Source organism: Bombyx mandarina, chromosome 09 (assembly GCF_030267445.1).
Source record: "Bombyx mandarina strain Sakado chromosome 09, ASM3026744v2".
Lineage (NCBI taxonomy): Eukaryota > Metazoa > Arthropoda > Insecta > Lepidoptera > Bombycidae > Bombyx > Bombyx mandarina.
The window spans coordinates 10,696,552-10,714,895 of record NC_143216.1 but is presented as its reverse complement, the minus strand read 5'-3'; the positions used below and the strand labels follow the sequence as shown (position 1 = coordinate 10,714,895).

At 39.0% G+C, this 18,344-nt stretch overlaps 1 protein-coding gene across 1 annotated transcript in view; it reads left to right on the top strand.

The window, feature by feature from the left end:
- The window catches only part of Ance-3 (angiotensin-converting enzyme Ance-3), a 190,592-nt gene that overhangs the window by 164,102 nt on the left and 8,146 nt on the right, over positions 1-18,344 (top strand). The window contains exon 10 of the mRNA XM_028177281.2: positions 16,355-16,495. Coding sequence (XP_028033082.2) covers positions 16,355-16,495 — 141 coding nt within the window. The remainder of the gene's footprint in view (positions 1-16,354; positions 16,496-18,344) is intronic.

The following is an 18,344-nucleotide window of genomic DNA, read 5'->3' as shown; positions in this document are numbered from 1 at the left end:
CTAGTTCAGCTATCTTCGGCAATAGCAGGATTATCGTCAGCTTAACGTGTACCGTGGCGTGGCTTGGATTGAAGATTGGCTTGGCTTCAGCTGAAAAACTTTACCTAATTTCTAAAGCCCAGGGGTGTTTACCGTCACGATCATAGTGGCTTTCCACTTAATCAGTTAAAGTACGCGATTTCCAAAATTATTCTACCATTAAAAGTAAGAGTTCGGTGTTACAGTGCATATTTCTTGGATCACAGCGTAAATCGTTTATCTTGCCTTCAAAATAATACCAATAATTGTTAAGGGACAATCTAATTTCGCTCTAGTCTTTCAAAATTCCTCATTTGAATCATATTATGATAGACCACGCGCGAACCAATTTCGGTCATCATACGTATGTACCGATATTTCATTTTCTATTGATAAGTTAGACGAACGATCTAATGACCCACCTAGAGCTAGGTGGCTACTGGAGCCCAAATCGAATTCACAATTGTATTGTATAACGTTTACAAGTTAATGCCAGTTGGCAATCGTAGTACGCCTTACTGGTGGTGGTAGCGTGCTGTGAGCTCGCCACCACCCTGCCTATCTCTGTCGTTAAGCAGTAATGCGTTTCGGTTTGAAAGATGGGGCAGTCGTTGTACTGTAAAACTAAGAACTCATGTCTCAAGGTGGGTGGTGGCGTTATTGATGTCTATGGGCTTCACTTAACCAGTTGGGTCGTGTGGTCCATCCATGTAAGCAATAAAAAAAGATGGTAAAGTACTCAAGGAACGAAGCGGCCTATTCTTTTGTAATTTGATTACTTGCTTTTTAAGACGCCAGCGGGGGGTTGGGGTGTGCTGCTATTAGTTCGATTTAGGTGCTTAAATTTTTTAATATCCCGCCAACTTATTCCGATACCGATACTAGCGCTATGCATTGCCGCAATGTGTAAAACCTTTGGAAAAAGTCATTATTGAAATGGCGGTCAGTCCTTATTCCTTTACAACATTAATAAAACTGAGCTATCATCGTACATTTTTTTTTTTATTGCTTTGATGAGTGGACAATCTCACAGCACACCTGGTATTAAGTGGTTACTGGAGCCCATAGACATCTACAACGTAAATGCGCCACCCACCTTGAGATATAAGTTCTAAGGTCTCAGTATAGTTACAACGGCTACCCCACCCTTCAAACCGAAACGCATTACTGCTTCACGGCAGAAATAGGCAGTGCGGTGGTACCTACCCGTGCGGACTCACAAGAGGTCCTACCACCAGTGATATTCATTGAAACTCCTCTATATCACGTCTCGGTCTACGTGAGAAATGTACGAGCCTTTACGTATAATGTCTGGTTGTTGTAGCGCGTAGTTTGGCAGGAGAGAGGCAGCGCCCTTCAACAAGTCCGGCTCTAGGTTCCGGTACTTCGGTCGAATTCGACATTAAAGAAAATTTGGATGTGGCCATTTGTTCAAAACTTCAGAAATACGTTTGCAGTAAGCATTTCACTATTGATGTAAAGAGAAAAGATTTTCCTTCGTAATCTTTCGGAAAAGTTCGTATTTATCGTGTTCTCTCAAATAGCTTCAGTACAGTGACACTTCATTTTGGCATTTGACACTAAACAATAAAGTTCCAAATTAATGGATATGAAAATATCACTCATTTAATACGAACATTCATTGACAGTTCGGGTGTCATCATATTCTGATAAAGATCCGAGTTTTCCCGAAGGAAAATATTGTCTCACTACATCTATACGCGGCTTAAATTGTTTATCAATGACTTCAAAGTTTCAATTAAATAGTGAAATATTGTGATATTACTAAGTTATAAGCAATTTGTGGCTCGTGAAGATCTAAGAAAATCCGCAGTTTTGACCAACAAGATGACTTATTAGGACGTATATTGTGTAAATGTGTAAGTGAATCAATTACTCCAACAATAACGATTAAAAAAAGATATTAGTTTTTACTAAAGTCGGTTAACGGATGATAGAGAGACAAATGTGTCACAAGCCAACACTTGGGCCGATATTGCCTCTCTATCGCTTGTTCCGCGCTCTCGCTTGCACGCTCAAGCACAGGCGGAACGTGACAACTTTTCGCGCGTGCAGTTTAGCGATTTATACGACGTTATCACTTCAAAATAAGCTAGTATCACCGTTATTCTAAAAACGGACACAATAAGGGATATTCCGATTGAACCCAATCCCTAAAGCTGGCGTTTGACGGAACATAAAATTTTCATTCATCGCTTCTAATTCGAAACCAATTAATACCAGGATACCTTTTTATAGCACTTAGATGGGTGGACGAGCTCACAGCCCACCTGATGTTAAGTGGTTACTGGAGCCCATAGACATCTACAACGTAAATGCGCCACCCACCTTGAGATATAAGTTCTAAGGTCTCAGTATAGTCTCAGTATATTCCTGGTTTGATGCTTTCCAGAACACGTGTCATGTAGCATCACTATGAGATACTATCTATTTATCTCACGCTTTAACCCCTCGCGATTAGGTGACTGGTAAAACTTACGTAATAGCCTCAATACTCATAGAATAAAAAACAATCTTTCAAACCGTACCTATCCAAATTGAAAACGCCGTTCGTACATCCACGTTTCCGTATGACACATTGCAACGGCTGTAAAATAATTAAAACTTCATTCACACAGCGATAATCTAAAGATAAAATGAATGAAATATGATTTTGTTATTTTAAAATAACAGATATTGACCTCGCTCTTGCTAAAAAAAATGTACACTTCGAATGCGCAACGTGTGTCCTAGACGTTCGGAAATGAGATAGTTTTTTTACAACTTATAGACCATATACATAATAATAGTAAATGGGAATAAATCAGACACGGTCATCTGGTCCCAAGTTACGATTCCCTATATTATGGGTACCAGAGACTGACATACATACATAAATACGTTTAAACATATATATACATAATAAGCACCCAGACAAAGACAAACAAACCTGTTCATCACATAATGTTTGCCTGATGTAGGAATCGATCCCACGACTCTCGGCCCACCTGGCGTTAAGTGGTTACCGGAGCCCATGGACACGGTAGTGTATGCAGTGTTGTTTACTACAGTACACATAACCTGTGTTTTACTTGAAAACAAATTATTTTTTCGTAATATTTTATTTTATCATTATAACCTATTTAGTTCCTATCACAATCTGTTCTTTTCTGCATATTACTTTTACGAAATAATGTCGATGTTTCACATCTGCCAGGCGTCCCGTGACGGCTCACATATTTTTTTTCCCCCTTAAACCCGTTCTTGTCTACGTTAAACAATGAAATCCGTCGGCGACTCACATGATAGCATTTCACGTTCCAACCAAATGTTTTATGTAACTAGCACCAAGAATTCTGACGCTTTCCTCAATACTATTTTCGAACGGTCACAATCGAGCGAGACAACAACCATTATCAAAATCGATACATTGATAAATTAGTTCTAGACAACATTTCGTGTTCATCTTGACCCAGTGAAGCGACCGGCAATATTTACTCACGTGCTGTGTTATGTAACTGTGCAAGTTGTGTTACAAATATGCAATAATGTTGTTGACTAAGTTTATTGCTTGTTAGTTAGTAAAGAGATTATTTTATAAACGTAGGGTCATTGTAGGTGTCGATATTTGGTCAAGAGTGAACCGCGAGCAAGGTCTTTATGGTTAACTCATATGATAATGTTTTCTGGTGGCAGGACCTCTTATGAGTCCGCACGAGTATGTACCACCACCCTGCCTATTTCTGCCGTGAAGCAGTAATGCGTTTCGGTTTGAAGGGTGGGGCAGCCGTTGTAACTATACTTGAGACCTTAGAACTTGTATCTTAAGGTGGGTGCCGCATTTACGTTGTGAATGTCTATGGGCTCCAGTAACCACTTAACACCAGGTGGGCTGTGAGCTCGTCCACTCATCAAAGCAATAAAAAAAAATAAAAAAGGCTTCAAACACACACTACTTACTAAATCGAGATGAATTTGGGAAATTGCGTAATAATAAAAGTAATTTTGAATTGTCGTTTCTTCTCGAATGTTCAACTAGCTTAATAACTGCATAGCAAGACTGGTGGATGTGTGTGACTTCGTCATTCCCAGGAGCTGTTACTGTTAAGAAGGACTTTAGAGTCGGAAAAAAAATTACCAATATCTTATTATATTTACTATCTTCAAAACAAAGGATCATTTTTGCCACGCATCATCCGGCTTTGGAACTTCCTCTACGGTGGTTCCCGAGCGCTATGACATGTCCTTTTTCAAACGAGTCTTGTGGAGAGTACTTAAAGGTAGGCTGCCCACTGAGTTTCTCGCCGGATCTTCTCAGTGGGTCGCGTTTCCGATCCGGTGGTAGATTCTGCGAAGCACTGCTCTTGCTAGGGCCAGTGTTAGCAGCACTCCGGTTTGAGCCCCGTGAGCTTACCTACACGTGTCAAGCAGAAGCTGAAATAGCCTCTCAAGGCTATCAGCAGCGACTTGGCTCTGTCCCTGGCATTGCTGAAGTCCATGGGCGGTAACCACTCACCATCAGATGGGTCGTATGCTCGTATGCTTGCAATAAAACAAAAAAAAACTATCTAAAGATGTTCTCGTTGAGGGAAACAAAACTAATACAGAAATAAGGAATTTATATTTAAGCATCGAAGGCACTAATCAATTGTCTTCAAATTAAGACAAACGCATTGATCAATAGTTTTCCAGACTGAGATGTCTATAGACTGTTGCAAAAATATATGAGTGTTATCTGAAGATAGGGTAGAGGATGAATAAATGACAGAGGAGAGGTCTAGAATACAAGTGTCAAGTAAGCCATTGCCCGCCCAAGACTAAGATAAGATGACGTCAAAACTTATATTTGACTTACAAATTCTTTACAAAGTATTCGTACCACTAAATAAACAACGGCAGGTCAACGCGCGACAATGCACCAAATTAATACAACAAATATATTTTATCAAATGCTAAATTATTATACATAATTGACATGAATGGAGATATATTTGACGTCTTCGTTTTATTACGAAAGTTCACAACAAAAGTATTCATTATATTTACAATAATACAAACCAGTTGGAGATGCGTAAATCATTATTATAGTTTTGTAATAGATACCGCGTGGGATGTGCTCAGAGGGGGTCAATGGGACGTAATATTTAATGCGTTTTTGCGAGTCGTAAATACTATTAAAACTACTGTTACTACTACTACTACTAAAGCTTTCATGATTACGTACGACTCAAGTTGTAAAGTATTGTAAAAAAAACGTAAGTATTGTAAAAAAATCGGAAATAATAAAATGTCAACGAGCGATTTTGTTATCGTTGTACATTGAGCTTTTAAAGCTTTATAATGGCTAACCAAAGTGCATCATATCAGTACAAATACACAATTGTATATCCTGACCTACTTTTAATGTTTAAAATTAATTATGTTAGGTGTCTTTAACGCAACAACAAGTTTGCGAATGAATTTACGATCGACTATCGGTAAATAGTCGTTAATATTGTGAGTGAACGTTGTGAAAGCAATGAGCTTGAGTCACAGAAATATTACTTTTTTTATTGCTTAGATGATGAACGAGCTTACCTAGTGTTGAGGAATACAATGTAAATGCCATCACATACCTTGAAACATGTGTCAGGTGTACTGCTTCACGGCAGAAATAGGCAGACTAGCGGACACCAGCGCAGGTTCAAAGATAAGTACTAACAGTAACTGCACCAATTTTTTTTTCTTCTCCTTAATAAGCGTTCGATTTACGCGAATTTTCTAGATCATGTAAACACGTGCATTCGATAATGGTTCCAAATAATCAAATACGAATTTCAGGTTTGCCCGTAATAGGTAAATACGTCTTGAGTTCATCAAAGACTTATTTTGAAACTAAAGGTATTCCAGAGGTATTACAAAATAATGTTAAATAAAATAAAAAATGCACTTTAGTCGTCCCCAATCAAAAAAACTATGAAGTTTTGTCGGAAATTTTAAAACTGAAAAGAATACAGGCAAAATTCAACTCTAAGGACATTCTTGAATCTCGCTCAGGTAACATAATTGTAAAAAAACATTTCGATTATGGTAAAGGTTAAATTCTGAAAGTAATTCATACAATTTCGGATCCAGAATCTCCATCTGAATGCAGCCCTGCTTATCACCATAGAAGGTCGGTGTTAACATTTTGAATCCAGGTCAAAATGTTTAATTTCACCGACCTTGGACTTACGGGTGTATTTCATGTTATTCATTTAAATTATTACTTCACATAAGTTAGGAAAGAACTAAGCGTATTACATGTTCCGATGCGATGTTTACTGACTTAAAAAAAATTGGGTGCATCGTGTACTCAATTAATTTTGTCACTACAGCACCGGCTTTGACCTTTTTTTTCCTCCTACCTTTTTATTTTATTGCTTAGATGAGTGGACGAGCTCACAGCCCACCTGGTGTTAAGTGGTTACTGGAGCCCATAGACATCTACAACGTAAATGCGCCACCCACCTTGAGATATAAGTTCTAAGGTCTCAATTATAGTTACAACGGCTGCCCCACCCTTCAATCCGAAACGCATTACTGCTTCACGGCAGAAATAGGCAGGGTGGTGGTACCTACCCGTGCGGACTCACAAGAGGTCCTACCACCAGTAATTACGCAAATTATAATTTTGCGGGTTTCATTTTTATTACACGATGTTATTCCTTCACCGTGGAAATCAATCGTGAACATTTGTTGAGTACGTATTTCATTAGAAAAATTGGTACCCGCCTGCGGGATTCGAACACCGGTGTATCGCTACACACGAATGCACCGGACGTCGTATCTGTTAGGCCACGACGACTAACCTATGCTGATAGCCTTGAGAGGCTATTTCAGCTTCACCCTAGCATGTAGGTGAGCTCACGGAGCTCAATCTGGAGTGTTGCTAACACTGGCCATAGCAAGAGCAATGCTTCGCAGAATCTACCACCGGATCGGAATCGCGACCCACTGAGAAGACCTAATTACCTAAGCCTGCTACTAGCAGCTCAGGTAAAAACTGGCTAATATCAATACGATAGGCCATTGGGCATAATAGGTATAGGCACTTTTTAGTAGATAATTTAATTTCTGGCGGAACTTCCTTAGACGCGATAAACCACAATTTTAATTTTATTATCTATTTGCATTTAATCGTGTAATATAAAAAATCGTTAGGTGTGAAAAGATCGGCCCGATAATTACTTACGTACGTATTTATGGCATGAAAAGGAATTGAAGTAATCATATATTATATTACATTATCGTATCAACGACGTCAGTAAGATCATTTTAATAATGTAATTATACTTCTTTGACTATCGACACTAGGAGTATAAAAGGTAGACCGAATGGTTGGACATTTTTAAATTTAATAATTTTTATTTTAATATGTTTAGATATACAAAAATATTTATAAAAAGATTTCTGAAAATAGTTTATTAAAAAATCATATTGATTTTTAGGTCCAAACTTTAAGGAAATAGAATAGAAAAGCGGTTTTTTACAATCATACATCATTTAATTTTTCTCAAGAGAAGTTGCTTGGTCTCGATTAGTAAAGTAAAATGCCGCTCAGTGATAAATCACAGCATATCACTGTTCCATTACTCCCAATACAGAGTAATAACTCGGGAAGTCCAGACATTAAACGTATTATTTAAATTAAATTAATTATGTAAACACCCACGGGAATATATGAGGGGGTTCTAATTTCAGTCACCCCACAGCGGAATATAAGTGTCGTGGGATGGGCATCGATATTCATCTATGAGCTTTGTTAGACCACAGGCGTGCCGTGATCATCGAATGCCCGTCTAAGAGAGAAAAAATAATTGTACGTTTTTTTAATTACGTACGTGGTACGTATTTACAACATATCTGCGACGCAATGCAGCCTTCTCGATTACGGCCAACAATTTATTTGAAGCACATTAATTAAATCACTATGTCTGTGTTACGTTTTCTCTTCAGCATATTTTATCAATGTTTCATTACCTCTGTTGCATTTTTTTTAACCAGAGCTCCCTCATTATTATCTAGATAATTTTAGGATAAACATTTATAATTTTATGATTCTATTATATAATTTTTTCGAATCATTTAAAATAGTTTTTCGCTCCTGTTAAAATATAGGCTAATACTATTTATTTGGTTTTTATTTTTATAGCGTAATACCAAGTTCTATAGACTTACAATGGGAATACTGCCACCCACTCTAAAACCTGGAACCCATTACTGTTTCGTGACGGAGCCCATGCGGCATTACTATACGCTTAGACTCACGCAAGATCCAGCCACCGTCGACGCCATAGACATAGGGGTTTCCACTCGATCCACTCTTATTATTGTTTGATACTCTTTACTGCTAGAATCAGTCATAACACCGGTCACTTAATACGCTGAAGAGTTCGACGAGAAACCTAGTCCATAACTTCAGTTCACTGAGTTTCTCACCGGGTCAGTGGGTCATGATTCCAATCCGGTAATAGACGAATTTGCTGGACCTGGGTGAGCTCACCCACGTGACTTTACATAGCTGGAAAGATTTCCGGGACACCAGCTATCCTTCTGTCGCAAAAAGCTAACATTTCGTCTTCTCGCATTAAAACTGTATAATCTCAAAAGTTATAAATTTTACAGGAGAGTGTTTTAAAGGTTTAACATGTTATATTATTTTCAATATTAATTATCTTTGCAACATTTTTTTTTATCAGTTACATTATCTGTCTTTTAAAGTAAGATAAAATTATGTATTAATCTTGTTAATAGTAGTAAACTAAAAAAAAAAGCGTAGTTCAGCTACGCTCTTTTGACAGTATTTATGAGAAAAATACTGGTGATAACCAAAACATTCCGCATGTTAAATCAATTTCGAATATTTTTGGTGGAAATTGCACACTTTTAATGGGAAAAGACGATCATTATTTGCAGCTAATTTGCAACGATGTGTTTCTTATGTGTGCAATCAATAGGCAGGCGATCTTGTATAAGAGTATCGGTGCTTAAAGCAAATCAAAGGCGAACTCACGAAGCTGATTAACGACCGGTAACTTATCTTAGAGCAGGAAGCAGAAAGATCCTCGAGTGGAGACCACGTACTGGCAAGCGCAGTGTGGGACGTCTACCTACTAGATGGACCGACGACCCGGTGAAAATCGCTGGATCACGTTGGATGCAGGTGACAACGACCGGCCGCACTGGACATCACTTGGAGAGGCCTATGTTCAACAGTGGACAGTGGACAGACTGAGATGATGAATATTTATCTTTACAAATGAATTGGGATTACAAGATTGAGCCGTGCTCAGACGTCTAATTGATAAACAAATTAACAAATCGTTATTAAATTTGAACGAATCCAATATTATGTAAGATGCAACTACTTCTAGAAAATTCTAGGTTTACGGTATTACCATTAAAGTGTAATGGATCAGGATGCCTGATTCTTACGCAAAAGCATTACATAAACGTCTTTAGATCAAACGCCACGTCTTGCTGTTACACCAAGCCGTTTGAAAAATAACAATTTTTACTGATGACCACAAGCTGTAATGCATATTATTAGATGTTAATAATAACTAGAGGTCCCGCAGTAGTCGAAATTCGACTATAACTAATTGGAATTGTAAGGTTGTACACTATTATGATTGTATTTTATACTTCTATAACCAAAAATTTCGCCAAGGCTACACTATAAAAAATATTAACAAAGACAAACAATATTTAATCTATTCTCAATTGGACAACAGACGTCAAGAACAAAAGCTTGACAATAAATAGTATGCATGCGTGTGTGCGTCAAATACATGGTATGTAGTGTGTAATGTTTTCTTTATTGATTTAATGTATCTTTTATGCATTATTTAAAAAAAATATTAGCATTGTGCACTTCTTCTTTATATTCTCTAGTAGTGTGGAAAATTTATTCGCAATTTTCGTAAAAAGGGATACGAAGTTTTTGCTTCACGTATTAATATATAGATAGTAGTCAAGTAAATGACTCGCTAATTCTTTACTGTCGCTCGTGGAAATTGACAGTGCAGTGCAGAGCTGTCGGATCCAATTTAGTGCTCGCAAAGCAAGAGTTTTTGTTATAAACGTTTTCACCCAGATTGAACCGTGGGAGGATTCTTTTAAAAAAGCGAATTTTACGTATAAGATGATACTAGATGATAACGCCATCTTGTTGTGTCTTTAAAGCGGTTAGTTGCCCTCAATTAAGAAAAATAGTATTATTATTCGCCAATATCTATTGGCGAATAATAATACTATTTCAACTCTTCAATCAAAGAGTTGATTATTGAAAACACGAATAAAACAACATTTTCTGAAAATAAATCGTAGCTAGATCGATTTGCCCCCGAAATCCCCTGTATACTAAATTTTATGAAAATCGTTGGAGCCGTTTCCGAGATTCATATTATATTTATATTAATATATATACAAGAATTGCTCGTTTAAAGGTATAAGATAGGAAACGTACTAAGGACGACCGTAGCAGCCCTCAGAATGAGTTCTGTTTCGACGGCAGGTGATGCAATGATAAAATTAGAATTAACGATTGAAAGCGAGGACAGTGGTTCTCATATCTCCTGGAACCATAGACCAGGTGAACTTGGCTGGTCCAGACCCTTTTTTATTGTTGTTTTTTTGTCTATTTGGGTGGCCGAGGTCACAGCCCACCTGGTATTCAGTGGTTACCGGAGCCCATAGACACTACAACGTAAACGCCGCCTTAAGATATGAGTTTTGAAGTCTCAGTATAGTTACAATGGCTGCCCCACCCTTCAAACCGAAACGCCTTACTGCATCACGGCAGAAATAGGCAGGGCGGTGGTACCTACCCGTGCGGACTCACACGAGGTCCTACCACCAGCAATTACGCAAATTATAATTTTGCGGGTTTGATTTTTATTACACGATGTTATTCCTTCGCCCCGACCGTCAATCGTGAACAATTGCAAATACGTATTTCATTAGAAAAATTGGCACTCACCAGCGGGATATGAACAGACAATCGCTTGGCTCAACCTTTGGAACAAAATCCAGTTCACTATGTTTTGTGAACATTATGGGTGCAATTATTTTTTTTCGTAATTCTTTTTTTTATTTTTATATATCCGGTGTCCCACGACACCACACATCTTTTTTTTTTGTTGCTTAGGTGGGTGGACGAGCTCAGAGCCCACCTGGTGTTAAGTAGTTACTGGAGCCCATAGACATTTACAACGCAAATGTGCCACCCACCTTGAGACATAAGTTCAAAGGTCTCAGGTATAGTTACAACGACTGCCCCACCCTTCAAGTTGAAACGCATTACTGCTTCACGGCAGAAATAGGCGGGGTGGTGATACCTACCCGTGCAGACTCACATGAGGTCCTACCACCAGTACAAACTGTACAAACCACTTTACAAAATGCGCCAAAAAATTCACAGTCCATAAAATAACCGAAAAAACATGCTTGTTTTTTTTTATTCTAGCATTTTCCTGTTAGCAACAATTGAAACATAAGCAAAATACAATTGAAAGAGTGAGAATCGTCATTGTCTATTGCTACTTTTAATATAACAATAAAAATCGGGACAAATCACATACGATCGTCTGGTTCCAAATTGTTCTAAAGATATAAGTTATATATATTACGTGTCTTCATTATTGTGGGAGTATTGCATGTGTGAAATTCATACACAATTTAATGTATAATGTGTTTGTGTAATAATATTTATTGAAGTAATACGGTGTTACCGAATGCGAGCTGTCGTCTTTGTACGGGTGTGGTCTTACTGTAAGCGGGTCATTTGTGTAATTATTTATTCATATAAAAATAATGTTATTGTTACGCGCTGGGGTTAGGGATAAATAAAATTCTACCGAAGCACAAATTAAAAAACTGTATTAGCACTTAGAACAAAACTTAAAACACTTCACAAACACCTTAAAATTCTCAATTCGCTTCTTCCGCTTCGCTTCAAGTGATCCGATTGCTGTTTTGCTTCGAGTAGTTCCGGTTACTAACTGACTGGATCGTGGGGTCGTCGCGTCCCCTTGCGGGGGCGCGGAGCGGGTCTCGGGGAAGCCCTTCTGCCCGGACATGTGACTCCCTGCCTATTGAGGCAGGGGTGATGCGCTGCTGGATGGAGTATCAGGCAGGCTTGATGTTGATGGGTGGGATCGACTTCTTTCTTCATTCTTCATCTCTTCTTCTTTTTTTTTTTTCATTTACAATATAACCTTAGCCTAACTTAACCTGAAGTAAACCTAACTTACAACAAAGTGACGACGCACCGCTTCTGATCTCCGTGGAGTGCCGGGACAGCGCGCGCCACATACGTGCAACGCTTTTATAGTCGAGACGAAATCCCTAGAACCGTCGAGAATATTCCACAGAAGTCGAGTATTGTGTTTCCGCTATCTGACAATAGATGGCGTTGTACTTCTCGAGCGTTCTAGATACTACTAGATCCTTCGATATTCGTTCGACTGTTTGGCGATATATGGCATTACTCTTACCGGCGTAACAATATTATAAATTAATAGAAATATATAAAAATGACGCTTCGAAGAATTTATCTTTCGTTCCCGGGTTTTTTTATTTTGTTTCTCTGTTGCTATTTTGTAAGATAGCTTTTTTGAAAGAACCAATAAATTAAATTATTAAAAGAAAATTCACGAAGACGCTGAGTTTTAACAAAGTTTATTTTGACGTTCAACAAAAAAACAAAACTGTATTGACATTGAAGCAATCGATTGCGAATTCCACTTCCTACATATTATTTATTGCCCTTACAAACTAACCCACAGACACACCACTGAGTTTTTCGCCGGATAGAGCTAGTAGTATTAGTAAATTCCTTCCGTTTGAGCTCACCTACATCAGCGCGTAGCTGGCAACCAACAAATAGTTAGGGAAAACAAACTCGCTGTTACTAAAACCCCGCCCGATATTATTACATCAACCTAATTACGTTTACTAATGATTTAGTGTTTGTTCTCGATACTAACCAGACTGTTGGATTACATTTAGTGATCGAATACATCACTAGTATATGTAATTAACGTCAGAAGCTATAAACATTCGACACTTAAGAAGCCAGTAGTTCGATTTGCGTAATTCATCAATACGTACTGTAAGACTTATTGTATGCATAAGCACGAATCAACATACTAATACTGTCACTCACGTGTTCTGGTTCGAAGGATGGAGCATTGTTATACATTACAACTGAGACTCCGACAAAGCGGCACGACGCGAAAACCCTCTCATCGTGGCCGCCGGTAACTACATTCCCGATCCTGCGGACAGAATGGAAAGCAGTCAACGTCGCCCAAAACACGTCATCTCGGATCCTCCCGATCCACTAACGGTGTTTTTAGGTACCTCAAGCACCGGTCACCGTTCTCGTCGAATCCGTCGCTTGCGACGAAGGGCTCGACGAGTAAATTAACTCTCAGACACAGCCCACTGAGTTTCTCGCCGGATCTTCTCAGTGGGTCGCGTTTCCGATCCGGTGGTAGATTCTGCGAACCACAGCTCTTGCCAGGATTCGTGTTAGCAACGTCATCAGGTTTGAGTCCCGTGAGCTCACCTACTAGTTAAGGTTAGGCTGAAATAGCCCCTCAAGGCTCTCAGCTTAGGTAGGAAAAAAAAAAGAGTTTTCGATATCATGCTTCAAATAGGGGCGGCAGAATCAGAATTCTATAATACCACAGCGACGAGCAAAAGTATCAGGGACCCCTATTGAACTGCCAGTTCTAGGATAGTTTAGCATAGGAGATTTAATTATATTTTGTAACTTGTATGCTTCATTATAATAAATAATTAGTATTTCTTCGATCCGCTTTTTGATTTTATGACAGCAACCATTATGACAGCACCATTAGGTTTGAAGGGTGGGGCAGCCGTTGTAACTTGAGACTTTAGAACTTATATCTCAAGGTGGGCGGCGCATTTTCGTTGTAGATGTCTATGGGCTCTAGTAACCACTTAACACCAGGTGGCCTGTGAGCTCGTCCACCCAACTAAGCGATTGTCGCCACTCTTTTTTTAAAGCAGCCCGTAGTGTGTTTTATTAGTTATTAAGTCTCTGCGTATAAAAGCATCGAACTATTAATGCTAATACCAAATCAAACGTATCTTTATTTACAAAAAGCGAAATGTCGCTTACAACAAACAGCCTTTCACCCCTTGATTTATTTATGTAGCCACGCTGCTTCTAAATGCGGAGCACGTGTAACATTGAATTACATTGCTAAATCGATTTAAAATCGTGACATCAATCGATCATCGATATCCGCTTACGACTGAAAGATTTAAATACACGAACGTTTTAATTTATTTATGATTTGTTTATTGTCTTTGTTTAAAACAACCATGGTGGTTGGCCTGTGCCACTTTAGTATAAAGAATCATTTGGATTGTGTGGCGGCAGTTTTAGTCTTCGAATGGAGCGCGTGATTGGTTCGCGGCAGAATTAGGCAGGCTTGTTACTGTTGCGGAAATTTTTGAGCATACTTCCCCACGGCTATTTAAACTGCCTTACCGCTTAGTTATTCAAAGACAAAGAATACCGCCTTCTAAAATTAATTAACATTTCAATGCAACATAAGCTATTTAATAATAGTCGGGGACAATCCAAACACGATCATCTGGCCCCAAACTAGGAGTCCTTGTACTATGAGATTACATACTTTTATACGCTGGTGTTAGATTCTGCAAAGCACTGCTCTTGTTAGGGCCAGTGTTAGCAACACACCTACATGTTAGGGCGAAGCTGAAATAGACTCTCAAGGCTATCGAAAAAATATATTATACGTTTAATTATAAACAAATAACCAGACAAAGAGCAAAAAAACTGTTCACCATATGAATGTTGGCCCGATGGAAATCGAACCCTCGATGCTCGGCTCAGCTGTCAGAGTCGCTAACTACTCAGAGTCAGCTATGAGCGGTTTAATCTATGATGAGGTTTCTTGAAGCTCACATTAGCTTTCCTCTTCCATTCAAAATGTTAGCCACGTTAATAAAATATGTAGGTACAAAAAAAAACGGATTGTAATAGTTAGTAGCCCACTAATCTATTTTAGAGACGCCATTACAAAATTCGATTACAGAATTCCAAAACTGGTTTCAATTAAACATTTTGCACATCGTGTCGGTCGGTGCGTCGGCAACTGTTATTACATTGAACGATTTGAGTCGGTTCATTACAAAACTTTCGCGCAGGATTATTGGATTACACCACTAAACGGACTTAGGACTAATGCTAGTCTAATGCAAGTGGTAATTTATTTATTGCTTACAGCTCATGGTCATGCTCAACTAGCTCATGGCTCAGCTGGTATTGAGTGGTTGCCTGAATACATAGACATAAGCAACATAAATACTACCACCCACTTTGAATCATGGGTTCTAATACCTATTGCAATTCTTTAAAGCGATCACACCATTGCTGTAGTGGTGAGTGGCATTGAATGTAGTAACGCCAGATTTGGGTTCGATTTCTGGTGAACTGAGTATCTTTGTTAAAGGTATTCGATATCCTTGATGATCTTCGCGGAGACTCTTTCGGAACAATTTTTTCTTCATCTTTTTAGTATCCTTTCTCTGAAAGATTGCATTTCTGGAGATGTATGGGCATTAAAAAGGTGTTTGTTTAAATGAATGATTGTTGCTAGAAATGTAATTTTTTTACAGTGCAAATACATAAAATGTCATTGTAATTTATTTACCATACCTATTCGTTAGTTGTCTAAGGGGCTATTCGTGGATGGGTAGGTGAGCTCGCAGGCACAACTTAAGAGAACTTGCCAGCACGAGCCCTAGGAAGAGCAGTGCTTAGCATAATCTACCACTAGATCGGAATCGCGACCCGCTGAGAAGATCTGATGAGAAACTCAGTGGGTTATGTCTATAGCTTAGATCATTTGCAGTTGCGGTATATAATCTAAGGTCTATAGGTTAGTTCGCTCGTCGAACTCTTCGTCGTAATCACTGTCTCAACTTCATTTAATTATTTTTATTATGCATTAAATATGAACCCACAGACACAGGCCACTGAGTTTCTCGCCGGATCTTCTCAGTGGGTCGGTTTCCGATCCGGTGGTAGATTCTGCGATGCACTGCTTCTGTTAGGGCCAGTGTTAGCAACATTCCGGCTTGAGCCCCGTTAGCTCACCTACATATTAGGGCGAAGCTAAAATAGCCTCTCAAGGCTATCAGTACAGGTAGGGAAAAAAAAGGTCGTATCTCGATAGCCAAACAAAAGTTATGTAAAATAAAAAATAAAACTGAAATCCACCGTCAACTAAAGCCATCTCCTCTTTCACAGATACTTCGTGAGCACGGTACTCCAGTTCCAGATATTCAGGGCCCTGTGCGAGAGAACGGGCCAGTTCATCCCAGGAGACCCGACCAGGCCGTTGCACAAATGTGATATTTACAGAAACCCTGAGGCCGGAAGGATTCTGAAGTAAGTGTAATAACTGTCATTAGAAGCCTTTTTTTTTGTCAGTACGAAATCGCCGGACTTCCTCCACCTCCAGTGGAGAACGGGGCATGTCGGAGTCGAACCGATTAAAACCTCCTGTCGCTCAACAACCAGGATCCAAACCTCGCATGAGATCATTACAAGCCTAATCATAATGCTATATTGGATTAAGCATTATAATTAGCGCTACAAGATCCATTTTCCTTTAAATTATTGACGTAAAATTATACTTGGTAGATTGAATGATGCAATGCAGGACGCCCTCAGGCTCAGTGGAGTGACAATCTATGCAGGGTGACTGGCTGGATAAGAGAAACCGATGATCGTGTTAAATGGCGAGCAATTGGAGAGGCCTATGTCCAGCAGTGGACTGCTCTAGACTGATGATGATGATGATGAAAAGCTGGGTGTAAGATGAACAGTATAATCGTTTCAAGGGACGCAAATGCACAGTAATTAAACGGTAAATTTCTCTAATTGAAACACGTACTCAACATATTCACACGAATACTTTCCACCATTTATGGTTAATGTGGTGTGATTAAAAAGCAAATACGCAAAAAATGCAATGAATCATTACTATACAATTGAAACATAGACTTTATATGTCATAGGGTAGCATTCACTTATGACTCCGGTAACCACTAACTATTAGATGGGTCGTGAGCGCCTCCACCTATTTATGCAATAAAATCTAACAACTTCCATAATGAAGACACAACATTTTCCCTAAAAAGTAGGGGTAGAGTAGGCTGTGTAAGCCAGCACACGCCTACTACCGGATTCCATATACCAATTTCCATATGATTAAAACTTCTCTGCGAGTAAATTAACCCATAGACACAGCCCACTGAGTTTCTCGCCGGATCTTCTCAGTGGGTCGCGTTTCCGATCTGGTGGTAGATTCTACCAAGCACTGCTCTTGCTAGGGCCACTGTTAGCAACACCTCCGGTTTGAGCCTCGAATTAACCTACACGCTAGGGTAACGCTAAAATAGCCTCTCAAGGCTATCGGCACAGGTTGGGAAAAAAAATTATAACTTCAACTTTAGATGGTTAAGAACTGCTGTCAACACAGCACCAGGTGAGTGACGATAGCATTTGCGTCATGCAAATAAATGTCTAGATTATATAAAAATATTAAATGCCAATATAATATACCTAAAACTGACATTATTTTGGTATTTTATTGAACCACATTTTTGTATAGCAAATTGAATAAATTACACCAATAAAGATGAAGCATTTTATGACATTGAATAGATTAGCTGCATATGTCAAATAAAACTGGACCAGAATGTTAGTGTCGTAGTGCACTACGCTGTGATAGGTACTACTGTACCATCTAGTGTGCTCAGTGCGAGTTTTTTACTTCTCGATCGCGTAAAAGTTAAGTCCAATTTATATAGAATTGGAACACCGCCCTTAGCGACAAACGATGGGAGGCTGTTATAACTCCATACATATTTGATTTATCTTTAACGCGATCGAGAAGTTAAAAAACTCACACTAAGGACACAGATCCCAAACTGGATTCGATTCCCGGTCGAAATGCTCTTGAAAAATGAGAGTGAGATGCATGGACGGCATGGTACAGACTACCACCAAGTGCTTCTCTTACTAGATCTGATCATCTGGCTGGTGTTCTGCCCGCAGCGCGCTTGCCCTCTATGCGACCCGCAATTATGAGCTTCTCTAACTCATGTCTGGGAGACCGCATGATGTGTCCTAAGAAGCTCATAACACGTTCCCGGCAGATGGAAGAGAGCCTTTTTCGAATGTGTAACTCCCTTAGAATGGACTCGTTAGTTCTCATTGCAATCCACGGTAT